The following is a 16,453-nucleotide window of genomic DNA, read 5'->3' on the forward strand; positions in this document are numbered from 1 at the left end:
TGGTGCAAGCATGAATACATATATTATGAAATGAACCGGATGTATGTTTCGGGTTGACATTGTTAGTACCCCTCATGAAGTCTCAGATGAGCATAAGGGACGAGTATAAAAAAATAGCAGTAACAGCCCCATTGAAATAAAGACTGTATGACTGATATGATCCCATATGCCACAATGTCATATGAATAAATTGTAGGACATTTTATACGCCATAGTCTCAATAAAGAAAACACAGGTCATGTCAATGTTTGGCCATAGTTTTCTACTGTGCCTCAACTGGCTCATACATGGCAATCTTTTTTTTTCCCCTCGTCTTTAATAATTTGGCCAAAAGCAATATCCCAGCTAAATAAATGTAGCGCACGGCAGCCGACAATATTTTGTGTTCTATGGGCTATATACGTATCTAAGGCACGAGATATTGTCTGGAACTGCTTAAAATTGAAAAATCCACTGAGAAAACTCCTTAATTTTCAAATATTTCTTCGTATGGGTTTTTCATGTGGTATATTGGCATATAGGTTATATAAATACGCATGGGGATTTTAGTAACAAAATTAAAAACTTTTACAAACCTGTGTAATGCGAAATTAGAGTGCAACTCTTGAGGTATTTTGATTTCTGCACCCTCCTCCTCTTTTGTACCCTCCCCGTCCGTATCCTCCCCTGCTCCTCTTCCGTACCCTCCCCTCCTCTTCCTCTTCCGTGTCCTTCTCCTCCTTCGTACCTTCCTCCTCCCTATCCCCCTCCTCCTTCTCCGTACCCTCCCCTCCTCCTCCTCCATACCCTCCCATCCTCCTGCGCACCCTCCGTTTCTTATTCTCCATACCCTCCCCTCCTCCTCCTCTGTACCCTCCCCTCCTTCTCTTGCGTACCCACCCCTCCTCCTCCTCTTCCGTGTCCTCCTCCGTACCTTCCTCCTCCCTATCCCCCTCCTCCTTCTCCGTACCCTCCCCTCCTCCTCCTCCATACCCTCCCATCCTCCTGCGCAACCTCCGTTTCTTATTCTCCATACCCTCCCCTCCTCCTCCTCTGTACCCTCCCCTCCTTCTCTTGCGTACCCTCCCCTCCTCCTCCTCTTCCGTGTCCTCCTCCTTCGTACCTTCCTCCTCCCTATCCCCCTCCTCCTTCTCCGTACCCTCCCCTCCTCCTCCTCCATACCCTCCCATCCTCCTGCGCACCCTCCGTTTCTTATTCTCCATACCCTCCCCTCCTCCTCCTCTGTACCCTCCCCTCCTTCTCTTGCGTACCCACTTCTCCTCCGGCGGTTACGCCGACGGCGACGGCGACTCCGACGCCGCGGAACACGGGAACGAGCGCCTAAGAGCCGCGCTCTAAAAGGGACTCGTGAAAGAATCGAATGACGACCCCACATTTCATCCCGCCTTGAGGTCGGCGAATACCCGCAGCAATCTTGCTTCCTCGACAGATAGTGTTTCTCGACGAACCCAGCAGCGGCATGGATCCTTACTCCAGGCGTCATCTTTGGAGTCAACTCCAGAAACGCAAAGAAGGCAAAGTCATCGTTCTCACGACACACTTCATGGACGAAGCGGATATTCTCGCAGGTTGGTTCGAACATCTCGTTCGAGCGTGTTTGTTCTCTGACTACGGTTCTATGCTGCTCCTCTCGACAGACTGGAAAGCCATCATCTGCAAAGGGAAACTCCGCTGTGCGGGCACGTCGCTGTTTCTCAAGAATCGCTTTGGAATTGGATACCATCTGACGTGAGCTTCGTTTTGATACTACCGCTTGCTCTCGGTACACCTTATACGCAAATTTAATAATTTGGTACTTTTATCACGTACCACAATTGGCTGGCAACATATGATGAAAAGTATGTTTCTGCTAAAAGATATGACTAGATACAAGAAATTCGGATAAACAGTTTCGTCTTTAGTGCATTACTTAATCTTAACAACATCAGTATTTGAATTCAAAGATCAGTACGGTGATATGAGTACACAGGATTATAGGCGTATTATAAGTTCGCATGACTATGGCATTTTCATTATGTTGGCCCTTGTTATTGAGAGGTTCTGCTGTTTTAAATAAATGTGAGACTTCCAGCAAATAATTGGTGAAAAAGGGGTTCAACCCTCTTGGTATTCTGTCCCCCAACCACGCCCCCCCCCCCCCCCCCCCCCTTTTTCACCCCTCTGTCTCCCAAACGCTTCCGACGGTGACGCGTTTAATCCGCTGCAATGTATACACCGTTCTCTCGGACGTCACTGCCGGGTCTTAAGTGATATGTCGCCGCCATCACCAGGTACTGACATAGTTTCGGTTTCAGGCCGCCGCCGGCGACTCTGGCCCCTGCAACTTCATCGTTTTCGGTGCGCGTTTCTTTCTTTCGTGTTTTTGTGTTATCTGCTCTTGCGATCAAAGTGGTACAGCGATGCCGATGAGCGCGATGCTCGGTTGCCGCAGCAGAAGCAAGCCCTCCGCAAAGGAGAATAGCGCAGTGCCAAATATAGGGCTGCATTGCTTGCTTAAAGTGATAAACCGACCGCTTGAGAGCACAAAACTTCTGACCCCAAAACACCGGAGCTTTTGCTCGCCTACGCCGGTAGGATTTGAAAAACCTCGACAGCGGCCGTGTTTGTGGTCGTTGCATCATTACCGGTAAGAAATACATGTGTCATCCGTAATACATGGATTACTCATACCTAACCATCGTACTCTGTGCGCTTTGCCACAGCGGCGAAGGTAGCTTTACAGTGTCTGGTGCTGTGACGCTGCAGAGAGTGACAGAGAGTGACACACCTCCTTCTAGATTACGGACAGCAGCGGCTGGTCTCTTTGCTTTTACATTTGTCGCTGAGCTTCCTTATATCTGTGGTGTTGATAACCCACTTGTGCCGATCGTGTTCCGGCAGCGGCGCGAGTTTGTACAGATCAGATGCTTAGACTTTTAATGCCTCAAGTACAGACACGTCCTTGAACGTGAAGGCGAACCTTCGATTCTCGTGGACGATATGAACCCCGACTGGGTGCCCACCCAACGTCTGGGCTAAGAATGCGGCGAACCTCCGCCCTTAACGCGCCTTGCCGGTTTGTATAATGTATTTTATGAATCTTTCGAGTTAAAATGTTCAGTTCAGTGAGCTTGCACTTCGGACGGAAACTTCGTGTTATAGTCATGCACGTGGATGCTGTAACATAGACACGCCGCAGCGATGTGGTAGTCGAGCAGCGCACGAGCGGCGGCGACGTCCACGTCTGCTTCTCAATACCCTGTAAAGGCGGCCGGCGGGCTGAAATAGGGGAAGGGACCTTACGTGAAAAATGTGTATAGCACGGTGAAATGTATGGGACAAATTTGAGACCATACCTCTTCCGTGTAATACTATTAAAGAATACAGACACGGTTAAAATGCTCAAAACAAGCGAGCTGGAGACAATTCATTTTTGAAAAACCTCGAGACTGAGGAAAACAGAGAAAGGAGGACACCGCACACAGTCTTCTCCTCCATTGCATCATTGGAATCAAGAAATGCTTTCGTATTCAGAATATATCCTACAACATGAATTTGACAAAACCTATGTAATTGAGCTAAGGCACGTAAAGGGATAAAAATAAAGTACCTCAGCCTGCTCCAAGGTTAGCATTTCAGACTTAACACAATTAAAAATTACCGAACAGGGTAAAAACCAATAAAAAAGTTGCATACAAAAACCAACTTGTAAACAAGAAATCCTGGTGGAAGTTAGCCGAAGGAGCGGGCCCGAAAATCAGTGGCTGTCATGTAATTAAACTCGTGTTTTGTTTGGGTTCTTTTCTTTCTATTTGTTGTTCCTTGGTCTTCCATTGTTCTTTCTTCTTTCTGTTTTGAATTGTTTACTATAATATAGTCTTTAGTGGCTTGGAACGTGTTCTAAGGAAGTCTGCACAATGTGAAGCTGGTTGCCCCCCCCCCCCCCCCCCCCCCCCTTCCTCCCCTTTTTCTGACGAAACCTATAGCTGTCTCTTGAAAGCGTTGCTTGTGTCACACGATCGCCGTGCTGCCTTTCCAGAATGGTGATCGAGAATGGCTCGGACAAGGCCGCCATCACCCAGCTGATACAGAAGTTCGTGCCGAATATTACCGTGTATCGGACGACGAGCACCGAGATCGCCTTCATCCTTCCTATGGACAGTACGTACAACTTCGCCAACCTCTTCGGCGCCATCGAATCTGCCGTCAGCGACGAGGCCATGGGCATCAAGAGCTACGGGATCTCGATGACCACGCTTGAGGAGGTCTTCCTCAAGATGGGGGAGGTGGAGAAGCCGGAGGATCTGCATCTCCGCGACATTCATGTGAGTGACGACGTAGAGATAAACAACAACACTACTGCACTATATATAGTAATGTTCAGCTCAAGAGGGTAGGGCGAGGGAAAGGAAGGTTGGGGAGGAGCAAGCAGACAGAGCGCTGGAGAGGAGAGGGGAAAACCTCCTCCTCTCTTTAGAGTTCCCTCTGCTTCTTCCTCCCCGGCATTCCTTTCCCTCGCCCTACCTTCATGAGTTGTAACGGACTATATTACAAACCCGGGACTATACACTCCGTGCGACGCGACTGGCGCGCCGCCGCGCGGCCGGTACCGAAGGTAGGCAGCGAGAACCCCAGAGAAAACGAAACCGAAACCACGCCGCGTACGTTGGTACGCACTGAAGTCGGAGTGGTGCGGTTGCGCTGGGTTCACAGCATGAAGTGCTGCCTGTGCTGCGTCATTTTAAGTGCTTCGATAGTTATGCGTCGTATCTCGTGGAGACAAAGTTTCACAGTTTTTCACCTCGCCGATGTTTTGTGGGACAGCGACAACGATGAACCCGTGCCGTACGACGTGAGAAATTTGGTCTCCCGATCATGTCTGCCACTGTGTCGGCACGGCTGACATATTCTACACTGCCGCTTTGCGCTCTGCGTTTGTTTTCGTACCAGTAACGCCTACACGTGTCAGCGCCGATAGGACGAACCCACACTCGCAGGTATGCAGTGCCAATTTCGTTGGAGGAATGCCCTCCAAAGAAGTTTCGTCCCCATCGTACGTGTCGATGATATTTCCGGACAAGTATGGCACGCAATCTGTACTTCATGAAGAAAGATTCGAAAGGTAAAAAAAGTGACAAATATAAATCTAAAGAAAACAACAATGAAACTCGGAATCACTGGAGAATCGGCGTTTGAGTATGGAAGTTTATGTGGTGTGCTTTCTTTCTTGACCAGCCTCCTTTTGGATGTGGAAACGCTGACACTCCGAGTTCTGTAGACAACATTTTTTTTTTCTCGGCTTTAGAGCCACCTATCGCAAAGTGGTTCGAACTGGAAGTACCGTCCACTGGTTCCTTCCTACCTGTAAAATGTGCACCTCCCACGATGAGTGGTATTATCTGACAGCCTTTGACGGTCAAAGCCAGTTCCCGTTTAGTTACGCCGCCCAAACTAAATTTCCACCTGGTTTCGATATGCCAACTCTTTTTGTTATAATAAGTGTTGTGCCAAGTGACGGTCATGTCAAAGTACCTGTGCGCCGAAAATCAGCACCTCGCACAACAGGTTATTACACAACAGCTGACCGCAAAAGCCCTTGGCGGCCAAACCGTGTGTTGGCCGACAACTTTGTTTTCTCGGCTTTGGAACCACCTTTCGTAAAGTTGTTTCAATTGGAAGTACAGTCCACTAGTCACTTCCTACCTCTAAAGTCTCCACCACTCCCGACCAGTGGTATTCTCTTGACAGCCTTTTCATGATCAAAACCGGTTCCCATTGAGTTACGCCGCCCAAACCAAATTTTCACCTGGTTTCCCTATGCCACCTTTTTTTTGTATAATAAGTGCTGTGTCATGTTACTGTCAAGTCCAAGCACCTGTGCGCCCAAATCTGCACTTTGCACAGCCCGCTATAACACAACATTTTGGGTCCAATATTGGATATCCCGTACAGCTTTATTTCTTTATTCGTTAGAAACATAACTGTCACACCTGCTGTCTTAAAGAAACTTGGCTCTCTTCGTGCACAAACTTAGTGAACCTCTCACTCGCCTCCAAATATCATCGTTCCAGCAGTCCCAGGTTTACAGCGACGAGCGAAATAAATTTCCCACTCAGAGCAATTAAGGTGGCGGCCGTCTTGTTTTTCGGAAAATTACTCCAACTCCTTTTTCGGCCGAAACTAGAGAAATTACCCCTAATTACGACTCAAACTCAATATATAAGTGGAGACCAGCTAAATGCCCTTCTGCCCCAGCACTCATGCAACGTCACCCTCAACGTATCGGCTCAAAAAGCAAAAGTTTCGTCCGTGCGCGCTTCCGCCGCCACAGCTTGGCATGCGAAAAGACGCCGCAGGCTGCTGAACGCGCCTCACAGTCGAACGCCAGCTCCTCCGCTAGCGGTGCTGCGCGCGTTCTTCAAAGCGCCCCCTATAGTTCCCGCATGGAGTGTATAGGGTAAAATAAAGAACAGGACAAACACGAGCTCGTGTTTGTTCTGTCTTATTTTATCCTAGACATGTTTTTTTTCCTTAATTATGCTCAATTTAGAGCACGACGTTTGTGCACTAACTTCTTATTCAATATTACTACTAAACTGTAAAAAAAAGAACAAAGAAAAACACTGCTAGAAATTGTTTTTGCGCTTTTTTATGGTTTATAACTTTAGAAGAGTTGGAATAGTATGCTTGTACAAAATATGCGGCTATTTGTAAAGCATTGCATCTCGTGCGTAAAACGCAAAGTTTTGCTTAACTTTTTTTTTTTTTTTTTATGGGAAAGGCGCTTTGAAAAGGGGCTGAGGGTGACGGCCCTGATATAAAGAAAGCCGCTCTGTCTTACTTCCATATATAATTATATTTTCTTAGCCGTAGATTTCGAAATTAGATCTCTTATTTTGACGGAGTTTTTGTGAAATGGAAAAACGATCATCCACTTGGTTTTGCATTTGGTAGAGTTGACGTCACGCAAATGATTACAGCACATCCTGGTAGGTAGTCCATTACCCTGAAATTTAATTTGCATGTGCAAGACCTAGGTGTTTTGTTATTTGAAGGCATATATGAAGATTCAGCTATGTTCTAGTAGTTGCATACAAATTGTTTTAATGCAAAAGGTTCTTGTAAGCGAGGTTAGAAAATAACAATACCGAGAGGTTCAGGAAATATATCGCAGGTTGGACAAAATACGCTAATGTTTTAGAGGTTAAGCGTCATGGCGATGATGCTGTCACCACTGATTATGCAAAGGAAATTTTTGTCTAGAAAGACCCGAACCTTTTGTTTCAGTAACATTACAACCCATAAACGTGTATGGGTTTCGGGTATAAATTGTTATATAAACCTTAATGTAGGTAGAGCACTGAAGAGTGGGGCAGACTGAAGATTGGATGCTTGAACAACCTAGCGCCAGGAGGCCAGCGTCACTAAGACCTCGATATAAATACTGTCCTTTTTTATATCTATCAACGGCTTCGGTATGTACTTATACTTATGCACACAAGAGCATGATTTTAAAGACATTTTTATTAGCAACCATGTTGACCATTCGACTGTTTACAGCATCGAATGCTGACTGAGCTGTGCAACGTGACCGTTGGCGGCCGAATGATGAAGTTCCCTTTATTATTCTTTGGCTCGCAGCAACATTACCAGAAAGAGATCGAAGAGATGGAACTCCTTAAGACCACCGGCGAAGCCATGCCAATCACGACTGTGGTTCCCAATGCGTTCCAGTCATTCGTCGCCTTCTTCAAGGCACGTATTCGGGGGCACTCGCAGCGAGTCGCTTTTTTCTCATTGTCAGAAGTTTGGGTTCGGTAGTCACTAAGAACGTAAAAAAACGCAGGGCGTGACACAGTGGGTTCGCGCATCTTGCTTTGTAATTCGTTCTTTGGTCTTCCTATCGTCTAACTCTGCCATCCTATTGGCTGATGAGCGATAATAAGTTCGGGCTTGCCACGCCCTTTGTCTCGTAAGCTGTCAGTGACAATGCAGAAAGAACGTCGTCTGCTGCTTTCACAGGAGTTGCGATGATGTCAGAACGCCGACCTCTCATTGGTTGATTAAAAAAAAAAAATAGTGGGTAGACCTCGAGGCATCTAGCATTGAGGTCTACCCACTGTCCTTTCAATCAGAGCCAATCAGAGCTCGGCGTCGTTCTGACGTCACCGGCACACCTGCGCAAGAAGCAGACGACGTTCTTTCCGCATAGCGTGACAATAGTGACCTCTATGGATCGGTCTTCCTGATCGATGTTCTTTTCAAAGTATTTAGAAGGAAATCATTTTCTCGAGCATAGAGTGTCGACAATCGCTGAACTTTGTAAGGAAACGTATATTGTACACATTAGGCTCGTTCGATTTTCCTGAACCTCCTGCACCAGCGCAGTAAAGGGTAGGGCGGTCTACTTCCGGTTGTGTCTCAATGCACAGGCCGGAAGTACACTGCCCTACACTTTTTTGCGGCGGTGCAAGAGGAGCAAGTTAATTGAACGATCCTATTGTCGAAAATTAGTATACAAGTGAAGACCAATAACGTAACATTTTGTGCATACATGTGTAGACCGTGGGAGGCTAGATCGTATCTCCGTTGTAGATAGCCAACTTGGCCATTGCCGTAGAAGGATCGGTAGCCGAGTTTGCTAGCGCACACCAGCTCGGAGCACGTGGAGCGAAAGCTCGCGGTGTAGAACCCAGGAACCCTGGGTTCAATCCCCACCCCTGCCCGTTTCGATCTGGATGAGCATCGTATCGGCCCGTGCGGTCGTGTATCACTACTGCGTGGTGCATGTTAAAGACCCCAGGCTAGCGGTTGTACTGCACTGGCTAAATTGCTCCTCTACAGCGAGTGACTCGTCGCAACTTTGAAATGGCTAACCAACTACACGCTGTACAAATATCCACACAACCCCAATTAATTGGCCATTGCCGTGAGACTGCTAGCCTGGAATCGTTAACCGCATGACCACACGGCTGCATAATGCTCATCCAGATTGAAATTGGTAGTGGAGCTGATCTACTCTAATTAACAAATCTCCCCCCCCCCCCCAATTTTTTTTTTTGTAAAGTGTTTACGCGCACAACACGTACAGGTTTACATGATGTCCTGACCAGACGCCAAAAGCTAACAATTACACTGGTACTATATGTACGTTGGCGATATCTAAATTTCGAATGCAAATTTCACGGATGTTTTTATGTCATGTCTTGTAAAGACACAAATGAACTCAGTTCAGTATGCCGATCTCAAAATGTCAAAATATGAAAGTGTTAATATAACTCGTTATTTATTTAAAAGAAAACAGTCTAACTTTAATCCTTAATCCTGAACAAAGAGTGCGAAGCTCTAGGAAGTCTGAAGGACAAATTAGATGCACACTGGTTGCTGTAAAATTGAAATGGAACAATAAAGTGATCTAAAATAAAGTGATATAGTTATTGACGAAATAAAGAAACAAAAGTACACTAAGACGTGTTTTCCTTTAAGCAATTTGATTAGATTTGCAGCGCACCGTTTAGCTAAAAAAAAGTTCTTGAATGAATAGCGAACTGAGACGTGTGTGTTTGTCCCTTGTCCCCTTTGTCGTCCGTCGTCTTCGGTTAGAATCATGTGTAGCGAATAAGGCATTTTTTGTTGCCCGCAGGAGAAACGGTGTGAAGAATTTTAGCCTCGTGTTCTGTCACCTTCTGTACGTCAGTTACACATTTGAGAAGATCTTCGAAGCACTAAGGTTGCCTGATAAATCGTAACACAACAGAGAGTTTTCTATTTGTAAACTTTTTATTTCCCATTTCGGGGTGTGCGAGTGCAGGTTCGGATGCTGCTCTTCCTCCGCGCCCCGATGCACGTGGTGCCCCTGGTGGTGCTGCCCGTCTTCATGGTGGTACTGAGCTACTCCTTTCTCTCCAAGAGCGAAGTTCCCGTCAACAAGCTTGGCCTGCTCACCCCAGAATTCTATCCGGACGGCAAAATTATCGAAGCCTATCGGGTACCGAGCTCGGAAGGTAGTAACCTTTCAGAACGCTTTAATCAAAACCTCCGACAACGCTGCCTAGTGAAGAAAGATAGTACATGGCGGGACAATGTTAACGCAAGCAAGCAATCGTCGTTTTTTTTTTTTTTTTTTTTTTGAGATGTAAAAAGCTTTTTTAATAGCTACTGCGATGGAATAAAATGCTTATTCGGAGAGATAACCCAAGGTACATTTTCATGCCTGTCGCAAAGAAATGCGAAGAAACTACGACATCAGATTACATGAGCATGAGCATGTACATGAGCTACTTTGGGCCTAAGGAATATGTACCATGTATGATAAAAAAGTTCCGAGACTGATTTTGTGGTGTAAAAAGAGAGGGCAGCAAAATTATGCGCGCATACCAGTCGAAGGAAGGAGCCTTCGTGTCTCGTTGTATTAAAGCGCGTCGCTGTGTGAACATTTGGAGCTGCGTTACGCAAGTTTTTCTGACCACGTGCAGGGACACAATGGCGATTTACCATAGACTGCAAGCCAGAGCGAGGGCGAACATCGATTCTAAATCAAACTTGGCAAATATAAAACAAACCTTTGAAATGATTCAGCAGGCTTGGGTCAAAAAGCAGTGAATTTTGCGACGTGTTTGAAGTTGCACCCGCTCCTCGGATAAGGTCGCGGTAGGGCAACCTTATCCGACCTCTCCTTGACTTCAGTGACGTTTTGCCAGTTTTGGTGCGCGTGTGCCACTCCAAACGCCCCGCACACCTCACTTCGTTTTGACATAGGCATTCTAAATCATTTAAATGGTCTCTGTTTTAGATTTGCCAAGTTTGGCGTAATTCTCACTCTGGTTTGCAGTCTATGAACAGATCACCATTATGCTCGCGCACGTGGTCAAACAAACTCGTCTAGCGCAATTCCGAATCATCTTCACAGAGCGACGCCCTTTGGCATAGTGACGTAGGAGGGTCCCTGCCGTCGGCTGCTGCGCGCGCCTCACTGTGCTGCCTGTTCTTTTTACGCTAGAAAATCAGTCTCGGAATTTTTTATTAGACCTCGTAAATACTGAGTTGTGGAGTGACCTCTCTCCTAAAGATAATGTTGGTGCCGTGCAGACTAAACTTCTCACTGTTGCTATTCTACCGCTGAAGGTTTTCTGTTGCTGATTTGGGGCTTCAACACGTAACGTGGGCTACAACGTTTACGTCTTAGACGAATCACTTTTTAGCAATTTTTGGTAAAGTACTTATAAAAGTACTTGAAGTACAAAGTAAATGAGTGGTTATGCACTTCAAGTAAATAGTAAGTAGACAGGGCGCAATATACTTCAAGTAATGCACTATGAATACAATGTACATTCCAAGTAAATTACAATCACTTTCTATCATAATATTTCATGATGACCTTTCATTCCCCTATACAGTGTTCTTTTTTTAAAATCTAGTATGCATTATCCCTGGCGTAATCGGGTTGCGTAAGTTATTTTCTGAAATGGCGCTGAATATTGAATAATGTCAAGTGGCCACAATGTAGTTGTTTTACTCTTGCCGACGAACTATTTATTACAATCAACTTATAAGGCATTTATAATTGTTGAGAAAGCATCATTGTGATACAAATGTAGCATGACCAAACTTGGAACATGTCGTTTAAAGTCAGCAGTCGTACTTTCCTCGGAATGTACAAAAAATGATTTAAGTACAAGTACGGGCTTAGATAATGTACTTCTTCCAGTAGAGTACAAGTTTTCTAAACTTACTGGAAGTAGTACATTGAGTACAACAAACTTGAAGTACTTCCCAACACTGCTTTTTAGAGATGCATTTTTAGGAATTTAAATAACAAAGACATAGTAAGGATTTAATATATTTTTCTCATCTTCAAGAAGGAAGCTTTAATTGAAAAACAAATTGCTGTGTTATAGTTATCTTAAATCAATATGGTATCCCTCCTCCTCCAAGGCAAAGCCAGAAGCGATGCAAGCTTATCTTGCGTAGCAAAGCTTGCGGCATACGGAGACACTACAAGCCATACAAATCGATTGATTAGCTCTGATGGGTTTTCTTCTTCTTTCCAGATAGTCTAATCGAAATCTATGAGAAGGCCATGGAAACGCTCAACATGACCGTACGGTGGAACAATGGCAGCCCTCTTCTCGAAAATATTCCTCCTGGAAGTTACTACGCGCAGATTCCAGACAACCTTGGGGCCGAAAACAAGGTAGACAATCTCGCAGCGTCTGGATATTTCTTGGACACGCTTGGTCCGACAGCAATCAATGCCTCTAGATTCTCTGAAAGATTGGGAGCGAACGGGGGGTTAGTTTCATCTACATAATCGACCTTTACACAATTGCGCACCATTGGCCGTCCGCCACTGTTTTGGTCACATACTCTGAGCCGTAGAGTTATTATAATGCACGCTAGAGGTTCATCTGGCGCTAGTGTGCTGTGGCAAATTGAAGCAGACAGAAACCAGTCGGAAATTGACTTCCGGTAATGTATTTCTATGGAAAAGAGCGAGTGCATTTTATATGGCTGAAAAAACCCCGAGACTGCGGATAAACGACACAACACTAAAAAGAGACTTTTTAGTGTTGTGTCGTTTACCTGCAGTCTCGGTGTTTTTTCAACCATGTGCAACGTACACCAGCTCGTTTGCGCCCTTACATTTTGTGCATTTTATCCTTGCTCTCAATTAGAAGAGCAAATATCACGAATAATTCGTACGTCCATTGAATATTGCTCCGTCTCGGAGAAGGAACAATTATTCAGTTATGGCATTTTTACTTTAAATTTGTGGCATAAAAATGATGCTAAAACGGCTTCGTACATGCATTTATGTGCACAGTGGGACACTGTTAGCGCGAACACAGCGCCGGCGCTTTCCAGCATGGAGAATATAGACGCTTTGCACGCGCGCCAGATCACAGCCGCCATTACTGACCTTCTCCTCGCATACCGAGAAACCAAGCCACTGAAGCGGACTTTTCCGAGCCTCCGGAATGGCCAATTCTGGGGAGAAGGACACAGTTGGATCCAAGATGACAATAGCCTGTCCTGCTGTGGTAATGATGGAGAGAATCGGTCAAAATAAATGGAAACAAAAACTGAAGGTCGGTTATGGCGGCGCCCATGCACAGCTGCTGCAAAGCGTCTATACGTGCCAAACGAACGAACGACATGTGGAAAACCAAGAGAGACTGCAAGAGCTACGCAGTAAAACTGGATAAGTAACTCCTTGGGCATGCAGACGGTCAAAATAAAAAAAAAAAAACATAAGTTCTGCTTTATACTTTCTGCTCATGAATATGTGCGAAGTTGCTTGTTCTGCGTCCAAAACATCACTCGCAGGCACGAAATATTTGAAAATAGGGAGACGCCAGAAAACAGGTGCCCGATAAGAGCTACCTGACATAGGAAATAATAAAAAGGCACACCTTTCATGGCCCACGTACTTCATTCTTTACGTTTCGAATGTATTTTTGTCCCGCTCGTAAAGATGCAGGATGGAGTCATTTTTATATAGTGTCAGGACGGGCATACTAACAATAAATAAGTACCACTGGAATGCTAGCGAATCTTGAACACACGCCACATTCCTTTCGATTTTTATTTTGCTTAGACTCGTTGCTAGTTTTTACATACCAGCCATGGAACAGAGGTTTGGACCTGAAATATAGCGCAGTTTGACATCGTCCAGTGGTAAAGAAACGTGTAGTTACTTAAACAATTACACCTTTACAATCTTCATAAAGGTACATACTATTCGGTACGACCCAAATAACGACAGTTATTTGAGTTAATGTCCGTTGAAGAGACAAAAGGCACGCGCGTTTCCCCAAAGGAATGCACGGGAGCACCACAAAAGTAGACTGGTTGCTGTCTGCTTCAATTTGCCTCCCGGAAGTCGCATAGACACTAGCGCTACTTGAACCTCTAGCGTACATTATAATAACTCTATGCTCTGAGCATCTATTGGAAACAAGGGCACCGTCAATGTTCGGAGTGAAGTCGGCTCAGCTGGCGTCGAAAACGAGTACTACGTAAGCGTTCGGCGAAACTCGAAACCAATCAGACGCTTCGTTCTTAAGAAATGGCAACCGCCAATGTTGCTTGATGGACTTTTGAAAAGGGCCTATTACTCATTAGAAAATATAAGTCAGCAGCGGTGTCAGTCATAAAAAACAACAACTGATTCTTTTACTCATACCTTGCACATTTCCGCGAACCAAACATGTTTGTGACTTGCGCTATATGACTATACTTAAAAAAAAAAAAAGTGAACGGTGTTCCGAAGTTTAACGTTTTCTTTTCATAAGGTGAAACGTATGTTGAAAACTAAGGTCGGAAACATAAGCCGCGTTTAATTACTGCTAAGACTCATTTGATGACCTTGCGAACGTTGGCAGAATCATCAGGATCAGTCGAGAACTCCGCGAGATAGCACTCATTTGCGGATTTGGTTGTCTTTAGATTTACTGGAAAACGAAAAGTAGCGCCATTTTTCTTTTCATTGTCTGCTTGTTTTACGTCTGTAATTTGCCTGTCTTCATCACGTGACGCTCATTTACGTGCCACTTGAATCGGGTCGTTTACAATATAGGTGTTGTCAGACGTCTCAGGCGGCAATGTTTTGCTCTGGTGCAAGATGGCTTAACAGGCAGGAGACCAAACGATCTTATTAGGCAGGTCAGCAAAAGAGAAAAGTCAGTGATTCCTTAAAATAAAAGAAACTATTTAAGTTCTAGCTACGTTTTATGGTGACATGCGTGAAGAAGGAGCATAGCCTTCCTAACATTCGTCCTATAGAAGCCCCGTGTAGGCAATTGGCCGCGCACATTCTATCGGCGTCCTAGGTGTACTGACCATGTAGCAGCCTGCTAGGGACATCGTATGGGAAGGTAACTTAGGACGACCGTAGATCCTACACAAATGAAGGCAAGTTGTAGTTATATAGATAACCGTAGTATGGACAATATTTTACAAGAGTAAAATATTGTCCATACTTCGACGGTGATGAGCGACCAATTTCTTGCGGTGGTTAACTGGTGGAACGCTGCTCTACGCAGCAACATGAGTGGCGCTACTGAGCTGGGTCTTAATCGCAGCGTACTTAGTTGCTCCAGCTATCTCCTTTCATGACAGTCTGTCAAAAAAAAAAAAAAAAGTTACAGTCTCGCGATTGTGATCATAATGCCAGGAAGCACAACGAAAATTCAACTTACCATCTGTGTTGTGTTTTCTTTTTTTTTTTTCCGGACCGCGTGGGCGGTGCACAGTACCTGAACCCGCTGGTGATGCTCATCAACGACTCGTACGTGCACACGCTGCCCATCCTGCAGTCGCTCACCTTCAACACGCTGTTCGCGGTCTCCGAGAAGTCGGCGGACGCGCTGAGCCGTCGCCGCGTGCAGCTGTCGTCCTACCCGTGGCCCCAGAGGGGAGTCGATACGGTTTTCGACCTGCAACTCTACACCTGGACGATGATGATGAGTGTGGTGATCGCCTACATGCCGTCGCTCATCACCGTCGAAGTGGTCGAGGACAGGCAGGCCAGTCTCTTCGAGTTTCTGCCTTTCTCTTCGGAAAACTACACTCTTAGCCCTTTGGTGTATGGTTGTGTCAAAATGTTACCACCAAAACAATGTGGTCTAGGAGTGCAACGGACTGTGGTATCAATCTGAAACCAGCGCACTTTGCAGATTGATAACGCCCTCTCTGGGACGAAAATCAGAATATTTAAGTTTTTGCCCCAATGATACACTCTAGTTCGCTGGAAGTAGGCTTTTGAGCACGCGCTTTCAACATGTTATGATAAGCGCTTTGAAGTTATAAAACATGTTTCCTAAATAAAAAAGAAAAATGTATGTGCACATTTGTCTAAAAGCTCCGAAGAGGAAGTAAAGCACTTTTATTTATGGCCATCTCATTCATAAGCTGTCGATTGGCGAAAAATTGGGGTGGGGCATTATTGAAACCATTGTATCGCGCCTATAAATTTCAAAATTCGAAATAATTTTAAAAAAGTACCTATAAACACGTAAAATCGGGTGACTCACCTGTATTTCTTGCCCATAAGGTAAACATAGTTTTTTGTACAAAACCTGTGTGGCTGTCATAGCTTGGATAGTTGTGCCTATATGATGAAAATGCAATCAAAGTCTTCTTTTGCTACAGAAAACCTCTGACATCGTAGTTGAAAAAATACCCCGAGACAAGGAGCCTGGGCAATAAAGCAGTAATGAGAAAAATATACAGAAGCAGGTGGTGCGGAACTTTCAATGTCGGAGAGCTCAGAAAACTTCGACGAAAATTTCGCTCCGCACGATCGACAACAGTCCGCTCTGTTTTAAATCTTTAAATATACTTGTGCTGTCAGATCACGTTATTATATGACATTTGTAAATTATTTCGCTACAAAAAAGTAAGTTCTTAAATGTAATTTTTTTGCAACTAGCCTTTATCCGGTGCGGTACAGTGGTTTCGCAATTGTACCACC

At 45.1% G+C, this 16,453-nt stretch overlaps 1 protein-coding gene across 1 annotated transcript in view; it reads left to right on the top strand.

Moving 5' to 3' along the window:
• LOC121834533 (cholesterol transporter ABCA5-like) overlaps window positions 1–16,453 on the top strand; it is a 192,491-nt gene that overhangs the window by 131,141 nt on the left and 44,897 nt on the right. The window contains exons 14-20 of the mRNA XM_042288236.1: window positions 1,430–1,568; window positions 1,638–1,728; window positions 4,019–4,304; window positions 7,621–7,734; window positions 9,791–9,983; window positions 12,030–12,172; window positions 15,234–15,506. Of these exons, the coding sequence (XP_042144170.1) occupies window positions 1,430–1,568; window positions 1,638–1,728; window positions 4,019–4,304; window positions 7,621–7,734; window positions 9,791–9,983; window positions 12,030–12,172; window positions 15,234–15,506 (1,239 nt within the window). The remainder of the gene's footprint in view (window positions 1–1,429; window positions 1,569–1,637; window positions 1,729–4,018; window positions 4,305–7,620; window positions 7,735–9,790; window positions 9,984–12,029; window positions 12,173–15,233; window positions 15,507–16,453) is intronic.

Source organism: Ixodes scapularis, unplaced genomic scaffold (genome assembly GCF_016920785.2).
Source record: "Ixodes scapularis isolate PalLabHiFi unplaced genomic scaffold, ASM1692078v2 ptg001299l_1__unscaffolded, whole genome shotgun sequence".
Lineage (NCBI taxonomy): Eukaryota > Metazoa > Arthropoda > Arachnida > Ixodida > Ixodidae > Ixodes > Ixodes scapularis.